This window comes from Rhinolophus ferrumequinum, chromosome 13 (assembly GCF_004115265.2).
Source record: "Rhinolophus ferrumequinum isolate MPI-CBG mRhiFer1 chromosome 13, mRhiFer1_v1.p, whole genome shotgun sequence".
Taxonomy (NCBI): domain Eukaryota; kingdom Metazoa; phylum Chordata; class Mammalia; order Chiroptera; family Rhinolophidae; genus Rhinolophus; species Rhinolophus ferrumequinum.
In genome coordinates, this window is record NC_046296.1 from 30415831 (window position 1) to 30436784 (window position 20954).

At 32.2% G+C, this 20954-nt stretch overlaps 1 protein-coding gene across 1 annotated transcript in view; it reads left to right on the plus strand.

Moving 5' to 3' along the window:
- Positions 1 to 20954, plus strand: part of FANCL (FA complementation group L) — a 57304-nt gene that overhangs the window by 34567 nt on the left and 1783 nt on the right. Inside the window, exons 8-12 of the mRNA XM_033125076.1 lie at positions 16410 to 16560; positions 18860 to 18943; positions 19412 to 19457; positions 19541 to 19622; positions 20476 to 20592. Coding sequence (XP_032980967.1) covers positions 16410 to 16560; positions 18860 to 18943; positions 19412 to 19457; positions 19541 to 19622; positions 20476 to 20592 — 480 coding nt within the window. The remainder of the gene's footprint in view (positions 1 to 16409; positions 16561 to 18859; positions 18944 to 19411; positions 19458 to 19540; positions 19623 to 20475; positions 20593 to 20954) is intronic.

Sequence of the window (20954 nt, forward strand, 5' to 3'; positions counted from 1 at the left end):
TTGTATACCTATTGGTCTGTATAAGCTTTATCTTTGTTTTATGTAGGATCATGAGATAACATTGTATCTAGATCAGGGGTGTCCAAACTTTTTTCAATGTTTTTTACCAAGGGCCAGATGCGTTAAAATACACAAACAGCCGGGCCACTCACTTGAGGTGAAGTACATATTGCCTCACCTGGTTTGTTTAAGTAAACTAAATATATTTTTGGAATTTGCTGCGGGCCAATAAAAAATGGATTGTGGGCCACAGTTGGCCCGTGGGCCGCAGTTTGGACACCCCTGATCTAGATGGTATTATTCTTTCCAGATATGCTATCTCTAAGTTATACTTTAATATTTATCAAAATGCAAGGTTAAAGAATATATTTTTGATGCATTTCTTTAGTTAATTTTTTTTTAATGTAGATAGCTATACAAGTTTCCCCCACACTTGAATCTGAATAAGTTTGCATCTCTACAGAAAGATGCACTTACCTTTTTCTTGCCATTTAGCAAAATTAGTTTGTGACTCTCATAGACTGGAAAATCTTTGAAGCTAATGCCTTTTAAATTTTATATCTCTACTTAACACTAGCTCATGTGCCTTGCATATATAAGCATGGACTAAGTGTTCATAACACAAATTCAAATTTAAGTTTTAGATTTAATTGGGTCATATAACAAGTTTTCTGTTTTGTACTAGCTCCAAGAAAATAGAATTAATTAGTAGTAACTGGAATGTTATAAACTATTTTTTTAGAATTATAGAATATACTAAAATTCTTAGCAAAGTACAGATACAAATTTGGACACTGTTTTATCCACAACTCAGATTTGACAGATATTAATATTTTGTCACATGTGTTTCAGATATATCTCTATTTCTGTCTTTTAGGAATAAAATGTTCTTTGAACAATTAAGACTTAGCCCTCTTGCCTTTCCTCTTTCTTTCGTTCTCTTCCTATCTAGAGTTTACCAATTCCCTGAAATTGATGTGTGTGCTATTTATGCATATGTTTTGCTGCATTTATTTATTCCATATTCTATAATATTTGTAGTCTGACTTTTTTATACAACATTGAGAGATTTACCAACGATGTATGCATATGTAGTACATTTATTTTAAATAATTTACATTATTCCATTATGTGAATTTGAAAATTAATTTATCTGTTGCCCTACTGATAAGGTTGTTCACAATTTCTTCCTAACTTTCTTGATGCAGTTAACATCCTTACATTTTTTTTGTGCACACGTGAGACTGTTAGTGTGTGGGTTATGCCTAGAAGTGAAAGTGCTGGAAATGTACCTCTTTGAGATTACTAAACATTGCTAGTTGCCTTCCCAAATGGGTTATATAAGTTTATACTTCTACCCAACAATGCATAGTAATTCCTGCTTTCCCACATGCCTTCCCAATCTTGGTCTGACCTTAATTCTTATCAAGAATTGGTAATCATTTATAATCTTTGCCTATTTAAATTTTTGCTTTACATATTTTGGATACTAATTCTTTATTGATTATTTTGGGATGTAAGTATCTTCTCCCTGTGGCATGTCTTTTAACTTTGTATATATTTTATCAATCAGAAGTTTAACTTTCAGTGTGGTCACATTTATCATCGCTTCCTTGTGATTTCTGCTGTTTTGTCTTGACTGGAAAAAAAATCTTCCATATCTTATTCTGAAAATATATTATCCTTTTGTTGTAAAAATTATCCTTTTTCAAATTTATTTAAGTATGAGGTAGGAATCTCTATTTTCCTTGCCTATTTTATATATGCTCATAGAATTTGGATGTGTCCTCTTCATTTGTGGAGATCTGGTGATGATATCAACGTGTCTTTTACATATATATGCCATTACATTTTAGAAAATTTTCAAAATGTATTATTTACCTATTCTTTTAAAGTCTAGCTGTACATTGTAAACATTTTGGTGATGTTACCGGGGTATGAACTCATTGAGTCTTTTAGACATCTGTTGACAATATTAGTTTATGTTTTGAAAGTAAGAAGCAATGTCAGACTTCTTTGCTGTTTTTGATCTTTTTTCATTGACTTCTTGGAAACAGTTCTGCGTGTGGGAGTTATTTTTTCTCTCTTAACCATTTTTAAACAGTTGTGGTTTTTAAGCAAAATAATGTTACTGGTGTAGGCTAATAGCAAACATATTTAAGAGACGGTTAAGAGGTTCCAGATAATTGATTTAAAAAACATTCCTCATTTGCCTTTGTACATTTCCCCTTTGGATTCAGTGTTTCTGGACTTTAAACTTGGAAGATCTTTATTTTCCTTTCTTTTTGTGAAATAATAGACATGGCTTTGTGGCATCCATATTAAAAATGGGTAATTTTCCTTATGGTCCCTGTCTTCCTGCTGGGTTGATAATGTTTTGATGTATTTTTCTTTTGCTCTGATGAGAGGTCTGCTGCTGCTGCTCTGACATATTCATTTGGATGAATAATTATAACTTGCGCAATGTCAAGCTGAAGATGGTAGGGTTTTGTGCGTCATGACAAGCCTAGTAGCCAGTGCAGGTGTCTCACAGCATGATCAGCAACAGCCAGTGTATTCTGGCTCAGAGGAGACATTTCAGAGTAGTAAGAAATCAGCACCAAGGGCAAGGCTGCTGCTACCACTGCCACTGTGATATGTGCCAAAGAAACACAAAGTGCTGCTCAAAGACAAGTGACTGCACACCTCTTTTCAGATATTTGCTTTATTTGCCCAGTAAATTTTCTTTTATAGATTTTAGTATAGAATGTAAGGGCATGTCCTGATTTTTATCTTTCTTGACTTCCTCACATCACAAATGCTTCAAAATGTATCTTTAACAATCTCTTACTGTTTGGACTTTTATGTCTACGTCATATATGTGAGTATTGTTAACTAACGAGACCATAGTAGGCCGTAATGTAAGGTTTTCAGTGCACTGATATTAGTGATTCAGTAAAAACAAAATTCGTTTTCTCCAGCTCACTGACCGACCAGAACAGGATGTTAAAACTGCAGTTCTACCTATAAATGTACCATTAAGTGAAGGCTTGGTGAAGTCCCCTTGCCAGGGTGGTAGGGATTTTCAGATTTGGTATGATACAGTAAGCAGTACTCTTTATATTTTTTATCATGAAATTTCATATTCTTGGAATAATGCCATGAATGCAAGAAGAACAAAATAATGTAAAGCCTCTGACTGATAATCCGATCGTGAATGAAGAATTTGTAATTAAAGGAAACAGTCCTATTACATAGCAGGGAGCATGATCCATTAGTTAGAGCAGCAGAATAGCAGTTGGGTATCCTAGATTCTGTTTACAGTTCAGCCATTGACTTAATTGTATAATTTCAAATAAGTCGCATGACTGCCGTTTACCTCAGTTCATATGTGCACGGAAATAAGAACTTTTTCATAGAGATGTTAAGAAAAATAAATTTGGTTTAAAACAAACACAATGTTGAGGAAAAAATCCTCAATATCCACTGTAAGAATCCTGTGGAAGTTTTCCTTTTCTGACCTACTGGATTATTATTTTAATTTTTCTCTTTGCTGTCTTTGTTGGAGAACTCTTAGTACTGGATTTTTGTTCACTCTTAAATTGGTTCATTAAATATGCTTTTGCCTTCTTGGTAATCTTATTCTTGCCACAGTGGTAGGGATAAAAAGACATAAAAGGGATCAAAAGAAAGAAAGTTAATTCATTATTGAGATTATGTGATAATCGTAGAAAAATAGTAATGTTATCTATTGGACTCAATAATGTATTAATTACCTTTTTTTCTTTTCAATAACTTATTTATTTTTAAAGTACCCTACATTGGGGTGGGCAGAGATAAAGATAACTGACTCACAAAGGTCTACTAGGGAAGTTATATTCTATTTTTGTGCATTATTAGGTAAAATTGTATAGCTGTTGTGGTCGAGTCTTTCTTAATAGTTACCTTGTAAAAGTACATAAACAGGAAAACAAGAAGCCATGGTTTTCTATAGGAAACAATTTCAATGCAACAGGCATTTATTACTTCCTACATGCGGAGTACTGAGCTGCCCCCTGAGGATATTACAGAGAATTAGGCAGGGTCTAATCCTCTAGGAGAGATTTTCAGGAGTAACTTTCAGTCTGATAAGGAGAGAGGTATTTAAAAAGAATAATTTCTGTAAAATGTGTTGAGTGATGTGATGAGCTGTTTTGATAAGGTGGAAGAGAGGCACATAATCTAACCTAAGGTAGTCAAGAAAGTTCTTCAGCCTTTCTTCTCAAGAAGTTACTTAAGCTCGGTGAGTTTTGAGGAATGAGAAGTTAGGCTTGGGAGGAGAGAGGATACTGCAGGAGAGAACTACGTTAGCCAAAGAACAAAGACATAAAATTGTAGGAGACAATGCATGAATTACACATAAGTTGATACTCTATGGTCTTCTCTGGACTGGAGCTTTTGCTAGTTAGGCCAGGTCTGCTATACTAATTCTTATGATCCAGGGCTTGGTCCTCAAGGTAATGAGGTAATGGGGTCATCAGGAAGAAGTGTGCCGTGGTCAGAATCTTGTTTTGCCATAGCATTTCTCAGAGTGGCTTTTTGTTTTGTTTTGTTTTTGACTATTAATGGGGGTAAGATGAAGGAAGGACTCTATGATCTAATACATTTATGAAATTCTAGATACAAGTTTTACTATTTCTTGGTTTAGGACTTCTCAGCTTTCTTAATGTGCCAAGATGCATTATAAATCTCCAGCATGTTTTTTTTTTTTTTTTTTACTTCCTCTCAGAACACCTCTCTGGATTAGTTTTCAACAAAACATGTTTTTTTTTTTTATTTTTTATTTTTTATTAGTATTTTTTATAAATATTTTTTAATATTTGTCATTGTAGAAGAAGGTTCTAAGTGAGGATGGCAAGACTATAGTGAAGAAAACTGATTGAGGGGCTGCTATGTACTTCCATGCTGGAAGTAATTAGGGTTTGTTCTAGGTTAATGGGGGCTGGGAAAGAGGAAAGGAGATTGAAAAAATTTCACAGGTTATACTGATAGAACTTGGTGATCTACTGGGCATGAGATCTCAGATTACTCCCAGTGCTGCTGATGTGACTGGTAGTACCACCAATTGAAATAGGCAGTGCAGGAAGAAGGGGTGTAGAGGCAAGTTCAGTTTGGAACTGGGTGAGGTTGATATACCTGTAGTATATATAAGTAAGTGTGCTTAGTGAGCAGTTGGATATATGACTTTGAATCTATATCATTATAATTTCAGTTGATTTCTAAGATTATCAAAGTTAGTTTATGCTTGTAGATTTGATATTTTTGTATTGTGAGCACATGAAATGCTTTCATGGCATGGTAAAATGCTTCCATTTTAAAAACCCAATGAGACTAGTTGTATGGAACAGGTTTTTTTTTTTTTGGTCAGATGCCTTCAATACTACCTTAAGTCACATTTAAGTGATTTACCTGCTAATGTTAATAAATGTGACCTTGTTTTGGCCTTTGTGGTAGGCCTCAGGGTTAATTCTGCTGTACCACTGCAACATAGTAAAAAGAGAACAGAGTCCAAAAGTCTGGGTCAAATCCTGGCTCTTTCCTTACTAGTGCCTGATCTTGTGTAAATTGTTTAACTATGGAAAAAGAGGGAAATAATACTCAAGTCATTGATTGCATGTGAGAGGAAACAAATATTGTATATGAAAGACCTTTTGAATTATAAAATGCTTACAAATGTGCACAGTTATAGAGGGAGGTAACACAATTTGTGAATTGGAGAGCTCTTAAAGTAGCAAGATAAATATGGACAAATAATCTCTCTCCATATACATTTATATTATATGTTTGTGTATATAAACATACCCACATCTATATATAAAAATAAATAGTTGGTATCTCTCTGTATGTGTTGAACTACATATACTTTTAAGGCAATATTTCCATTTATATGTAACAATCAGGAATTTTTCTGATGTTCAAAAATGAAATAGGGATGATTAATGAAAAATACCTGTCAGCTTCACCAGTCTACCTGTGGTAGATAGCTATATATATGTGGTAGTACAAGTAACATAGGTTAATAATACTATATTTTGAGTAAATCAGCAGAATAGTCTTACATAGCAAGTGTCCCAGATAATTAAAATATATAAATATTAGTTTCCAAATGGCTTCTTAATTTGTGATTTATATTTTTAAATACTTTTAGATAAAAAAGATGATTTTAGCCAACATCAGTGAAGCAAATTTATTTCAACACAAGTACAATTTATAACATTCTATACCTCATGTTTTGTTCTTGTCTGGTATATTGACAACTGTCTATTTGTGCTTTTTGTAATCTAAGAGTTAGTATGAAATATGTGCATATCAGTGTGCTTGTGCATGCATATATGTGTGTGTATGTTTTAAACCATTATTTTAGAAAATTAGATGCCTGTATTGAAAATAAAGATTCAGTAGATTGAAGACAGAAATGATAATTCAGATATGAAATAACTTAATTCAAATATCTGCTAGAATCTCTGAGAGGTATTAATCCTTTCAGCTATGAAATGTGCTTACTTTCCCCTTCTTTTGTGCTAAACTAGAAGTTGAATATTAGAAGCTGAACTAATTTAACAGATAGATGTAATGAAGCAAACCAGAATTTTGTAGTTGGTAGATAGAGGCAATGGAGCATCCTTTTTTTTTTTTTTTTAAGCTATACCACTGTTAGTTAAGATTTTTCCTGGCTCTGGCTTATGTGGGTGATATTTGCAGCCAGCAACCCCCTGGTATTCTATTAGTCTTGACATTGTCCGAAGCAAAGATTTTTGTGAGCATTTATTTCCTTATTTCATTGTTTTTAGTGTGAGCAATGAAAAATTAGGTATAGCCAACCTTTTTTGTCAAAGGGAGTAGCATGCTTTTTTCAGTAGGACCTAAGTTGAACAAAAGCTACACTAGTTTGTTTTTTACTAATTGGTTTGATTTTTTTTTATTATGTAAACTTTATATTTGTTTTAATACAAAGTAAAGGAAGTTAAAATCAATTAACAGAACATGTTAGAAATGTATTCAAACAAAACATTAAGGGTCTTAAGCAGCGATGTATAGATATGATTTTTCTCAGAATTAACATCGGAGAAACAAAGAAATAATAGATAACCACAGGGGTTTGTTCACCAGTTGGGTCAGGCTGCCACCAACTAAGTCCCATGCTGGCATTTTTAACATCTCACTTCATTTAAGGAAAAAAGAAAAAGATACTTATGATAAAATACACATAACAAAATTTACCATCTTAACTATTTTAAAGGTACAGTTCCGTGGTATTAAATTTATTTATGTTTTGCTACCATTATCATAATCCATTTCCAGAACGCTTTCATCTTCTAAAACTGAAATCTAAACCCTTTAAACAGAAATTCCCCATTCTCCACTTCCACTAGCCCCTAGAAAACACCATTCTCCTTTCTGATTTTCTGATTTTGATTACTTTAAATATGCCATATAACACAATATTTGTCTGTTTTTGACTGGCTTGCTTCAGTTAGCATATCCTCAAGGCTCGTACATGTTATAGCATATGTCAGAATTTCCTCCCTTTTTAAGGCTGAAAACATTCCACTGCGTGTGTGTGTGTGTGTGTGTGTGTGTACACACAGACAGATGGAATATAGCCTTTTTACTCTGTTGAGATATATAGATCTAAGATCTATATGTTAGATCTATAAATCTATATATCTTTTATTTATTTATGCCTTGATGGAACTTGAGTTGCTTTCATGTTTTAGCTATTGGGAATAACGCTGCTGTGAACATGGATGTACAAATATCTTTTTGAGTCCCTACTTTCAGTACTTTTGGTTATTTATCTAAAAGTGGAATTGCTGGATCATGTGGTAGTTCGGTTTTTAATTTTTTGAGGAACTGCTATACTTTTTTTCACAGTGGCTGTATCATTTTACATTCCCACCAGTAGTGCACAGGAGTTCTAGTTTCTCCACATCCTCACTAACACTTATTTTGTGTTTTGTTCATAGTAGCCATTCCAGTGGGTGTCAGGTGGTAATCATTGTAATTTTGATTTGCATTTTCTTAAGTGATATTGAACATCTTTTCATGAATTTATTGGCCATTTGTGTATCTTTGGAGAAATGTCTATTCAGTTTCTTTTCCCATGTTTGATTAGGTTGTGTTGAGTTTTAGGAGTTGTCTGTATATTCTAGATATTAATCCCTTATGAGGTATATGATATGCAAATATTTTCTGCCATTCTGTGGACTGCCTTTTTTACTCTGTTAATATTGTCTTTTAATGCAACAAAAGTTGAGAATTTTTATGAAATCCAATTTATGTATTTTTTTCTGTTATTGCCTATACTTTTGTTGTCATATCTACAAACTTTGCCAAGTCCGGTGTCACGAAAGTTTTGCCCAATGTTTTCTCCTAAGAGTTTTATACTTTTAGCTTTTACGTTTAGATCTTTGATCCATTTTAACTTACTTTTTCTATAGGGTGTTAGGGAAAGGTCCAACTTGGTCTTTTGCATGTAGATAATCAATTTTTTTAGCACCATTTTTTGAAAAGCCAGTCCCTTCCCCATTGAATGATCTTGGCACCCCTGTCAAAACTCATATTTGTAGTTACCATGGGGATTACATTTAACATCCTAAAGTTCTAACACTTTAATTTGAATTTATACCATCTTAACTTCAAAAACATATGCAAACTCTAGTCCTTTACAGATCTATACCCACCCTTTTCAGTTGTTGATATCATAAAATTACATTTTTATGTGCCTCAAACCATAAACTAATAATTCTTTTAATTGCATTTGTCTATTAAATTATGTCTCAAAATGTAGAATTATAAACCCTAGTTATGATAGTACTAGCTTTTAGCCTAATGTTCATTTTAAAAATGCATTTGTCTCTTAAATCGTGTAGAAAACAAAATGTGATATTCTAAACCAAAGTTACAATAATTCTAGCTTTTAGACTAATAATTGTTTTTAAAATATATTAGTCTAAGTCATGTAGAAAGCAAAAAGTTTAAACCCATTGTTAGAATAATAGTTTTTATAATTACTATATGTTTACCTTTACTGAGACCTTTATTTCTTTATAGGGCTTCAAGTTACTAGTGCCTTTCATTTCCCTTTAGCAAGATTCCCTTTAGCATTTCTCACAGGCCAGGTCTACTGGTAATGAATGCTTTCAGATTTTGTTTATCTAGGAATGTCTTCATTTCTCCCTCACTGATAGACAGTTTTGGCAGATATGGGCTTCTTGGTTGACAAGTTTTTTTTCTTTCTTTTAGTACTTTGAATATGTCAACCACCACCTTGTGGCCTTTGAAGTTTCTGATGAGAAATTTATCGATAGTTTAATTGAGGATCCCTCTAATGTAATGAATCACTTCTTGCTGCTTTCAAGAGTCTCATTGTCTTTTTTGAAAGTTCGATTCTATTGTGGTCTCAGTGTGGTCTCTTGGAGGTCATCTTTCTTAAAGTTCATTGAGCTTCTTGTATGTTTATATTCATGTCTTTCATCAAATTTGGGAATTTTTTCAGTCATTTTTTTCTTCAAATATTCTCTCTGCCACTTTTGTTCTCTCTTCTTCTGGGACTCCACAATGCATACGTTTGTCTTCTTTATGGTATCCGTTGGTTCTTTAGGCTTGCTTTATTCAACTTTTTTCATTCTTTTCCTTAGATTCAATAATTTCCATTGTCTTATCTCCAAGTTTGCAGATTCTTTCTTTTGCTTGCTCACATCTGCCTTTGAATTCCTTTAGTGTATTTTTCAGTTCCATTAGCATACTTTTCAACTCCAGAATTTGTTTTTGGTATCTTTTTAGGTTTTCTTTCTCTTTATTGATGTTTCTTTTTTGTTCATGCATCCTTTTCTTGACTTTTTCCACATCTTTAATTTTTTAAAGTATATTTAAGACAGTTGTTTTAATTGTCAGATTCACTATCAGGTCTTTTTTAGGGACAGTTTCTGTTAATTTATTTTTTTCTTTTGAATCAGGGCCACACTTTCCTTTTTTTTTTTTAATGTCTTATAATTCTTTTATTGTTGAAAACTGGAAATTTTAACCAATAATGTAATAACACTGCAAGTCAGATTCTTCCCTTTCCCTAGAGATGAAAGAACAAAATTATTTATTTTTTAAAATTATTATTTTTTGTTTATTTTGTTATTATTATAAGCTGTCTCTGTGCCAAGGATCAGCCTACAGTACAAGATTAAGGTCATCTCTGATGTTTTCTGAGCCTCTGCCGTCCTGTGGGCATACGTAGAGACTTCCAGATTTCCCCTGTATATGCACTTGCTTCTGAATGTTCTAGTCTTTAATGTTTGGCTCTCAAAAGGGGAAAAAAACAGAACAATGAAGGGATAAATAAAAGTCGTAGATTTTTAAGTATCATGGAAGTCACTTGAGGAGGGCGAGGGACTTGCAGCAGTGTGGGGAGATACATTAACAATGGCCAAAAATCTCATTGTCTATATCTCTGAGATCATCAACAGCGATCAGTGATCAGGGCCCATATCCCTGATGTTTACAGAACAGGGTCCTTTTAGCCCGTCCTGGTTCCTATAAGCTGTGTGCAAGCTGTTCCCAGAGTATATGTAGGGCTGCCTGTCATGGTTCTGGGATTGGATGATGGGTAGTTCCTGCCAAGCTAAGATTGAAATTGTTACAAGCCTTCAGTGAACGCTGTAGAGTTCCAAAATAGGTACATCGACTGTTTCTGTTAGTTTAGTTGTGTAGGTGAGGAGATAGATCTTCACCATCTACCCAGAATCCTCTCCTAATTGGCTTCATTTTTATTAGTATTGTTATTTTTAATGGCCTACAATATAGGATAGCTAAGGACCAAATTGAAAGTGCTTATTTATTTTTGACATACACTTGACAGATGTTTCTTTCTTTCTTTAGTCTTTTTTACATTAGAGTTGTTACAATCATTCTGTAATGGCTATACATGAAGTGAATCTGTTTCATTTGACCTTGTGGACAGATACCCTTTTCACAGGGTATCTGTGAAATAATGCCAAATCTTAAATCATTAGTGGTCAGTTATAGGCAAAATAAACTTAAGTATAGGAAGAAGCGAAACATTCTATATGGATTAACAGAATAGCATTTGATTAAATAGATTTAGCTATGAAAGGACCTACCAAGAGTTGAAAACATCAATTAAGCTTGCAGATAAGATCAAATAAACTGAATATGTAAGAGAGTTATCTCTTTAAAGATATCTGATTGGAAATATTACAATTAATATTAAAATTGAATTTCTTAAAAAGTTTAATCTCTTGATATTTTCTTATTCTATTGAAGCCTTTTGAATTTCTCAGAGATAAAGACAAAAATGATTATTAGAGGGTTTATCTTCAAGTATTATAGGAAAGTATAAAAGAAAAAATCAGAATGTAAAACAACTGTTGTAAGTACCAGAAAATTATGCTATTAATTTAAGTGTCATCAGAGCACAAAAGATCACATTTCGAAACTGTGAGAAAATTATTAAAATACTGGAAATAATAGTACTTAAGATGAAGATATTCTACTCTAAGATCTGGTTAAGTGACTGACATTATTATATCACTTCAGGTATTATAAAAGTAACAAAATGCTTTTAAAGATAATAAGCATTACATTTTGAGATTGGCAGTGTTCACACTTTTCTGCTTAAGTGCTTTCCTAGTTTAACATAATTTAATAACAGTTATGGGAGAGTAGCTAACATCTCAGTTCCCATATATACCTTTTCTCCTTCTCTGATATATACACATTTTATAGGTCTCTCTATATATGTATAAAAGTGATAAAATTTCATTCTCTAAGTGGTGAGTTTATGAACAGTTACTCTTCTGTCTTTGTCCTTACTGTTAGTAGTGTTGCTATTTTGTAATTTTTTTAAAGCTTCTAATTGTTGAGAAGTACTGTAAGGAAGGTACTATTATGTAGATTAATTACTGTCTGGAAATCAGAATGAGTGTTTTTTTGAACAGCATTGTTCAGGTGTAATTGATATATAATAAGCTGAACATATTTAAAGTGTATGATTTGGTGAGTTTGGCAAATGTTTCCACCCATGAAATCATCTTCACAATCAAGATAATAAACATTTCCATCACACCCAAATTTTTCTCCTTCCCCTTTGTAATCCCTTCCTTCTGTCCCTCTTGTCTGTCTCCCTGGTCCCCAGACAACTACTGATCTGCTTTCTAGAATTTTATATAATTCTATGTACTTTTCTATGTCAGGTTTCTTTCCTCAGCATAATTAGAGATTCACCCATGTTGTAGCATGTAGTTCATTCTTTTTATGCTAAGTAGGACTCCATTGCATGGATATATCACATATTATCCATTTACCTGATGATGGCATACCGTGTTTCCCCAAAAATAAGACCTAGCTGGACAATCAGCTCGAATGCTGATTGTTTTGTTCTTTTGGAGCAAAAATTATATTACATTACATTACATTATATAAGACCCAGTCTTATAGTAAAATAGGTAAAATAAGACTGGGTCTTACATAATGTAATGTAATGTAATATAATACCGGGTCTTATTTTACAATAATACAAAACTTATTGTATTATATAATAAGTCTTATATAATATAATAATAATAATAGAATAGAATAGAATAGAAATCTTAGACCAGATCTTATATGAATTTTTGCTCCAAAGGACGCATTAGAGTTGATTGTCCGGCTAGGTCTTATTTTCGGGGAAACACGGTATCAGTTGTTTTCAAGATTTGGCTGTTGCAAATAAACTGCTGTGAACATTATGTGGATGTCATTGTATGAATCATATGCTTTCATTTCTCTTCGGCAAATACCTAGGAGTGGAATGGCTGGATTGTATAGGAGGTATATGTTTAACTTTTTAAGAAACTGCTAAACAATTTCCAGAGTGGTTTTGTCATTTTACATTTCCAACAGTAGTTTTTGAGAATTCCTCTTTCTTTATGTCCTTGCTGACATTTGGTATGGTCTTTCATTTTAGCCATTCTAAAAGGTATGTAGTCATAGCTCATTGTGATTTTAATTTGCATTTTCTTAGTGCCCAATGATGTTGAGCATATTTTCATGTGCTTATTTGTCATCCATATAGCTTCTTTGGTGAAGTGTCTGCAAATTTTTACCTAAAAACCTAAGTAAATTGAGATACATACTGTATTCATGGGTTAGAAGACTGTATTGTTAAGATGTCAGTTCTCTCCAAATTGATCTATAGGGTCAATGCATTCCCAGTCAGAATCCCAACAGATTTTAAGAAACTAAAATTCATATGGAAATATAAAGAACCTAGAATAGTAAAAAGACAAACAAACAAACAAATAAAAAAAACTAAAAAACTGAAAAAGAACAGAGTTTGAGGACTAATACCACATCTCAGGTTGTATTTGTATCTAGTTTCTTTGTAGAATGTAAAAAAAATTTCTCGCCATTTCACTAATTGGTACTAGCATGTTTTAAGAAGAGTTTAGATTTAAGCATACAAACAACTCATCATTGGATATTGACATTGTGGAAACCAGACCACTGATTTCTTTCACTAAAGATACATCATTTAGCCATGGAGCTTATAACAACTTCTTTATTGGACTTTCTATTTGCTGGCTATGCTTCATAGGAAAATGTGACAGCTTTTAAGATTTTTAGAATAATGATACAGCCTAGTCTTCTGATGGTTTATTTTATTTGTTAAACATGAACAAGAATAACCAAGACCTTTCCCTGCTCGAATATTGGGGTGCTTGATTCATGCATGCCTTCTAACATAAAAATTGGCAACCATTGCCAAAACATACTGACTGTGCTTCAGCATTATGAAACTAGTCAGGAGATATAATAAGCTTTTTAAAAAGTTCTTTTTTTGTAAGGTCTTGATTTGGTGACCTTTGACCAGACTTTCTAATGGTTCACGATCTCAAGGTTTGAATGCCAAGTTTATCACAATGAACAGACTTAAAAAATCTTTTCAGTTGTCTCTTCAGAAATTTTCAGTGAATCAACGTAGGGATCCCACATACAGATCTTTTCACTGCGATGCCTGTATATAGAACAGTCCAGGAATTCTGATTCCAGTGCAGAGAATTTCAATAAGTGTCTTAGGTGAACCTAATATTGGATTGATCTCTTAATATCTTTATGCCTGTTCTTTTCAAATCACATGAAGATGTCTGCTTTTTTCCTCAAGATTAATACATTCTTTTTATTCTTCTGACCTTTGCTTCTCACACAGGAAGATTGGACTCCATATCAGAGTGTATCTCCCCTGTTCAACTTAGCTCTTCCAATTTCCGGTGTTTAGTCTGTGCCTTTTTTTCCCTGTTACAGCCCTACCCTACATAAAAATAGACCACGAGATAGATAAAATAACCTGTTCTTGTTGGGATGCCTTCAACGTGGTCCCTTGCTGCAAATCTTTTGAGTACACAGAATGTGTTGTATTTTCTAACTTTCTCAGGCTTTCTTCTTCTTGAGTATTTTTTGACATTTTAAGGACAAGTGTTTTACATCCCATCCTTTCCCCTCTCCCACCACAGCCAGGCTTAGTGGGGAAGCTTCTATATCATACTCTTGGTTTCTGGGATAATTTTCTTTTACATAAGACATTTTTTCGCTTTTGGGACTCCAAACTTTGTGTTTCTTTATACTTTTTTTTAATGGTAATTTCTGTTGTCTTCTCTAGTTTTTTTCCTGTCTTCTGTCATTGTTCCTCTATTTCATTTCCTTTAATCATGGTGCTGTGTCTACTCGTATGTGCAAAGAAAAAAAGGATGATATTTGCCTCTGATTAGTAAATAAACCAGTTGTAATGTTCTGGGTGTAATTTTGGATCTTCACCACATTTAAGCTATATAATTGCTTTGCTATTTCTGCTAGGAATTTCTGGTTCCAAACCTATTCCAAAAACTCAAAAGTTTTGGAAGGCTGAAATTTTTACATGTATTATTTTGGATGAAAACGTTTGTAGTATTTTCAGTAACTTTTTATGCTTTGCTTATTTGAAACAAAATCCTTAATTTTAAAAACTATTTTAGTTTTAATTGCTTTTTATATAAAAATATTTAGTAAATATATCTTCTAAATATATAATCACTAACAATAACATAAAACATAATTTACAAGCTACTTGTATATAACAAAAATAGAATGAAAATAATAGTAGCTCTATAATGCATCTTTGACTTTTTCCTTAAATACATGGGGATATAAAATATAATCCAAATATTTTGATTCTGATATTTAGTTCATTTGATTAAAGAAATAATTATTGTACATTATACCATGAATTATTTATATTTAATGGATAAATATATAATTTGAATTATAAAATCTATTTATAAGTAAGAATTGGAAGTAAATGGGAGTACAGTATAGTAATCGACATCTTGGAAGGAAATATAGGTACTTTTAAGTGGACAGAATTACCTGCTTTATGGATTTTCAAAGAGTTATATTTAGAATTCTTGACTTTTAGAGGTGGAAGTCACCTTAGAAGTTTATCTAGTGTGCACCACATTTATAAATGCAATGTTAAGGCTTCCAGAGGCTGAGTGTATCTTAGTTGATATCAGATACTTCGTTACCATCAAGATTAGAGTTGTGTTCTTCGTGAGAACTGGGTGCTTTTGTCTTTGTATCAGAGATCCCAACATTGTCCTGACACATGGTTGAAATATTAGTTTCATTTAATTAAGTGTATTTTTCACTATATTGTGCACATCATGAAATGAAAGGATGGCTAATAAAACATTATTTTATGAGAAACTTCTGACTTTATTTGAAAGAAAATATAAATTGATTTTTAAATTCAGTGATGGCCTTAATTCTTACCATTTAGTGAAAGTGTATTTAACTCCTATAAAGGATTAATGTCTGAAATACTGAATTTTGGTATTGGCTAAAAGTTGAACATCGAAAGAAATCTTTGTAATTCGTTTAATTTTTAAAAGAGTAAAAGCTTTCATACTTTTTGCCTAATTAAGTCCGTAGTTATTTATTAATGTTTAAAACTAATCAACTCACAAATAGTACTGCATTTAACTTGACAACTACAACAAAATATTTCCACACTAAAACTGTAGCCACTATGCCCAATATATATTACACACATTAATAAAATTGTACATACGTATCTTCTTGTATTAGTAGTTACTTTGCCATACGTATAGTATAAAACTCATAGATATGGTTTTAGAAAAGCCATTCTTGAGAATGTACAGTCTAGTGACAATCCAGAAGGAATTCTTTTAATATTGATGGAGGTGATGAGATGTGAAGCAGGGAGTGTTGACTCTTATTTACTAGAGTCTAGATTTAGATGAAACAGCTTAAAATTTCTAAATGGAGTTGTATTTTTAAGTGACAGATTATCGGCTATTGACAGTGTCATACAGTTCATTCATCTTTTCTCTATCTTTTCACAGAGCTCCATTGTGAATATTCATAGTCAGTTTTTGACAGCATTGGAATCACTAAAGACCTTCTGGGATGTTATGGATGAAATTGATGAGAAGACTTGGGTACTTGAGCCAGAAAAACCTACACGGAGTGCAACAGCACGCAGAATTGCATTAGGTCAGGAAAAACAGGATTAATGAGCTTTTTCTTGTTTTTGTTTTTTTTTAGGTGTTTGATTATACTTTGTTATTACTTAGGAGAATGAATCTAAAAATGACAATGGGATCTTAGCTAAGACTTTTCTGCATGAAGTCAGCTATTAAAACTTTGGGTTGAACTGTGGTTTCTTTTATTGCTCTGTATTTAAATGTAAATATTTCAGGTGAAAAGGGCAAGTACTGAGGTGTTTCATTATAAAGGTGATGATCCAATGGAAGCAGCATTCAGAGATAGTATTTAATTAACTTTTAATTAGCACAGAAACAGTGAAGCAGGTTTTTTTAAAACTTACTTACGAAAAAGAACTATGTTAGAAATAATGAAGTCTTCATCTGTGAAACTAGAGAAGATTATTATGAACAAATCTAGGAATATTTTCTAGATAAAAAAATGGAGGAGGATAAAGAACCTGAAGTGAGCCATGCATGCCATTGAAGACTAAACAAAAAGCACAAAATTATAGTTGACTACATTTGAAGTATTTTCTTTATTATACATATATGAAATTAATGAATATGTTAATATAACCATAAATATCATCCTTTAAATATTACTGTATTCTATAAAATGATTGTTTTATGTATTTTCATTATGAGCAAGCAAAACAGTTCTTAAGTTCTGCCTCAAGATTTTAGATGTTTTAAACTATATTTGAGTTCACACTAAATGCTATAGGAGATGGTTAGTAGATGGTTAGAAGATATCTATTTACATTTTTCCTCCCCTTTTCCTTGCTCAAGTAGATACGTTGTTAAAAGTTATATATTACATAGGGTATTTTGAAATTCTTGTGTGAATCGTATTCCAATTAGTGAGCAATTTTTACAGTTTCCACCCAGACAAAATAGATTACCTAGGGGAAAAGAAGTGACGTGTTATTATGAGAAGAGGAAAGCATAACTGTGCAGCAGTTCTACAAATAGTATTATTACTTACTCAGTTTGTTAAAGTCCAACAGCATGTAATCTGGAATAATTAACCAAATTTTGGTATATTTGGGAACAAGTGTCTACTAAGAATAAAAATACTTTCTTCAAAGAAGTGTAGAACTTATTATTTTCATGGCTCCGTTAAAGTAATTATTTTTATCAGGTTATAAATATACCTTTTATTATATTTCTCATTGTTCAACATTAAAGACCTGGTTTTTAATTCACTCGGCGTTTAACTTTTAACTTTATTTTTAAATTTTTTTTCACTTCAGGCATTGGTTTGCCTTTTTAAGACCAAGATTTTAGCAAATTAATTGCAAGATTAGTTAATATAGCCATTGTTGTTCAGTGAAAGTTCTTTCTGGAGTCACTAGCAGATGACTTTGCTAAAGGCTTATGTGGAATTTGTGTTCGTGGTGAAGAATGGTTTGGCAAATGAGATGATAAGTTAACTTTTTATATTTCTCAATGAATGATTTGTAGTCATTTATTTTACTTGATTACCTTTTTGCCAGATTGTAATAATTGTATTTATATTGTTGCCAATCTTAGCCAAAGGCTTATACTCTATCTAGTGTATAGAACTTATCAAAACATTTTTGCCATAAAAATGAAATTTAAATTAACCTTAAATAACACTGTGCGTCTTCAAAAATTAGTAAAATTTCTGAAATTTCTACTGTATTCTAATAGTTAAAATTTATACAGAATCTAGTGCTGAGTAGAAATAATTTTTTCTTAGATTCTGCAAGCAAGGTTAGTTGTTGTTTTTGTTAGTACAGGAAGTTTCCAATTTACTAGGAATTGAACCCTTCGTTAATGTATAGGAGAAAACTTCACAAGGAGTGAAAGAATTATAAAAACTTTATAAAACCCAAATCTTAGGCATGCTTATTTTTACCATTCATTATATTTCTAGTCTTTTTATACTTTTGACCATAGTAGCTGTCTTACTTTTCAAAACTAATTTAGATCAATATTTCTTAAATTTGTGGTTTATGGTTTTTTTGTACTAAAGATCTTTATCATTCCATAGAATTTTTTATTTAAACTTTAATGGAATTCTGACCAGGATTCCAATCTAAATTAATTATGTTAACTTATGGATTGACTCTGTTTTTTGAAACTTTGGATCCCCAAATCTTTGGTCATAATCATAATTTCAGAATTTGTTTACTATAATATAGTGAAATATTTATAAAAAAAATTATAAAACATTTGGTTACTCTTGTGTATACAATGAAATAAGTACCCAGCCAGGTACGCCTTTATTTTGTTTGATGAACTGTTCTACTTTTAAAAACTTTAATATTTTTTGATTCTAGGGAATAATGCTTCAATAAATATAGATGTAGACCCCAGACATCCTACCATGCTTCCGGAGTGCTGCTTTCTTGGAGCTGACCATGGTGTGAGATCTCAGATTTAAATGTTGCAATAGAACTGTAAAATCCTTGTTTACTACTGTTAAAGTATTAATCTAAAATATTAATGGTAATTATTTTAAATGAAAATGTCCCATCATTTTGAACTGTGTACTTTCTGTTTTTAAATATATGACTTAGAATTTCTAATTAAGTATTTAAGAAATAAATTCTATATATAACAAGAATGTATTATATATTTGAAAGTTGCTAAGAGAGCAGATCTTAAGTTCTCATTACAAGGAAAAAAACTACCGTGGTGAAGGATGCTAACTAAACTTGCAGTAATTATTTCGCAGTATATACATATACCAAATCATTATGGTGTACACCTAAAACTAAATGTTATATGTCAACTGAAAAAAATAAAATTCTGTTCCAAATCTGGTTTTACAAAATGAGAACAGCAAACACTAAATTATTAACTTTTTTTTTTTTTTTTAATTTCTGAAGTGGTGAAACCCCTAGGAATTAAGCTGAGCAGAAACATACATTTGTGGTAGGTATCTTTGCAATAGAATTGTTACTTTTCTATGATTTACCAAATTTAATAACAAAAAAAAATGTTTTTCATGCTTTCAGGGATCCAGAAAATAGTCTGTTACAAAATTTGAAAGATGTTTTAGAAATTGATTTTCCAGCTCGTGCCATCCTGGAAAAATCTGTAAGTTTTTTCAGTACTTGATATTCCAAACAGTGTTGCAAGTTAAATGTTCTTTTAAGTACAGAGATAAATGAGGCTGAAAGTGAGGAAATTGGAAGAATATTATAACAGACGTCTGAACTGCAAGCAACAGTTGCATCAAAGAACTTGTTAACCTTTGATTGGTGGTTATAAGTGTACTTTTTTCATGGTCTTCATAGCCGTAAAGTGATTAATGACAGACATCTTTATTATTAAAACTAGGGTAAAGGTCCAAAGTAGCTAATGAGATGTTTGGATTTTCTATAGTATCTGCATATGGATGACTGAAATAAAGTTCTAATTAGCTAGATGTAAGTGTTTGTGAGGGATGGCAGTGTGATTTTGAGAAACTGAATAGATATCATGACAATGGAAAATTAATAAACTTAGAATTGATTTTTGACAAAGCTGCTACGGTATAGACCATTAAAATGGTGGGGATGTTTGTTTTTTCCCCTTTAGTTACAGAGTTTTGAAGTTTACTTAATAATCACTAGCTAATATCAGTTCCTATCTGTACATACTACAGTGGCATTAACTAATGTACACTATGGCAACATTTACTTAAGCCTAAATATCTTGTGAGCCAAAAATAGAATTTTTTTGCATATCTGTGTGTATAATTTATTGGATGAAAGAGGAAGCACTCTCATATAAATAGCTTTTAAGTGTTAAATAGTAATGTGACTATTTTCTGTATAGCAATCTAGTAGTTACCTTTATAAAATCTGTGTTTATAAAAATTTAATATTGTCTGTACTATATTGTTCATTCTTTCTTATCCCATCTTGTATGTTGTAAACACACATTCTTATAAATGTTTCTTTTGAAGGATTTTTCTATGGATTGTGGAATTTGTTATGCATACCAGCTTGATGGTGCCATTCCTGATCAAGTGTGTGATAACTCCCAGTGTGGACAGCCTTTCCATCAAATATGCTTATACGAGGTACGAGTAAAATAAAAGTAACAGCAGCAGGACTTTTTCCAGCTAACACGGCATAGGAAGTATGTGTATGTGAAATATTTAGTCTAAAATCTGTTTCAATATGATCTTTTGCCATTAGCTTCTATATTACCGGTTCACTCCAGATGTCCACATGCTTCATTTCTTCATCACGGTTTCTCAGGAGTGAAGAAATGTCCCAAAGTAACCAAGAAGGGGGAAATGTATCCATGACAGTACACTCATGGACTGCTTAGTGACACATACACTGGAATCTTTCCATAAATACCTCATGTAGCCACATGCAAACTGTAGACTCATCCAGGTGGGAGTAGTGGCGTCAATAAGGTGAAAGGGAACTAGCA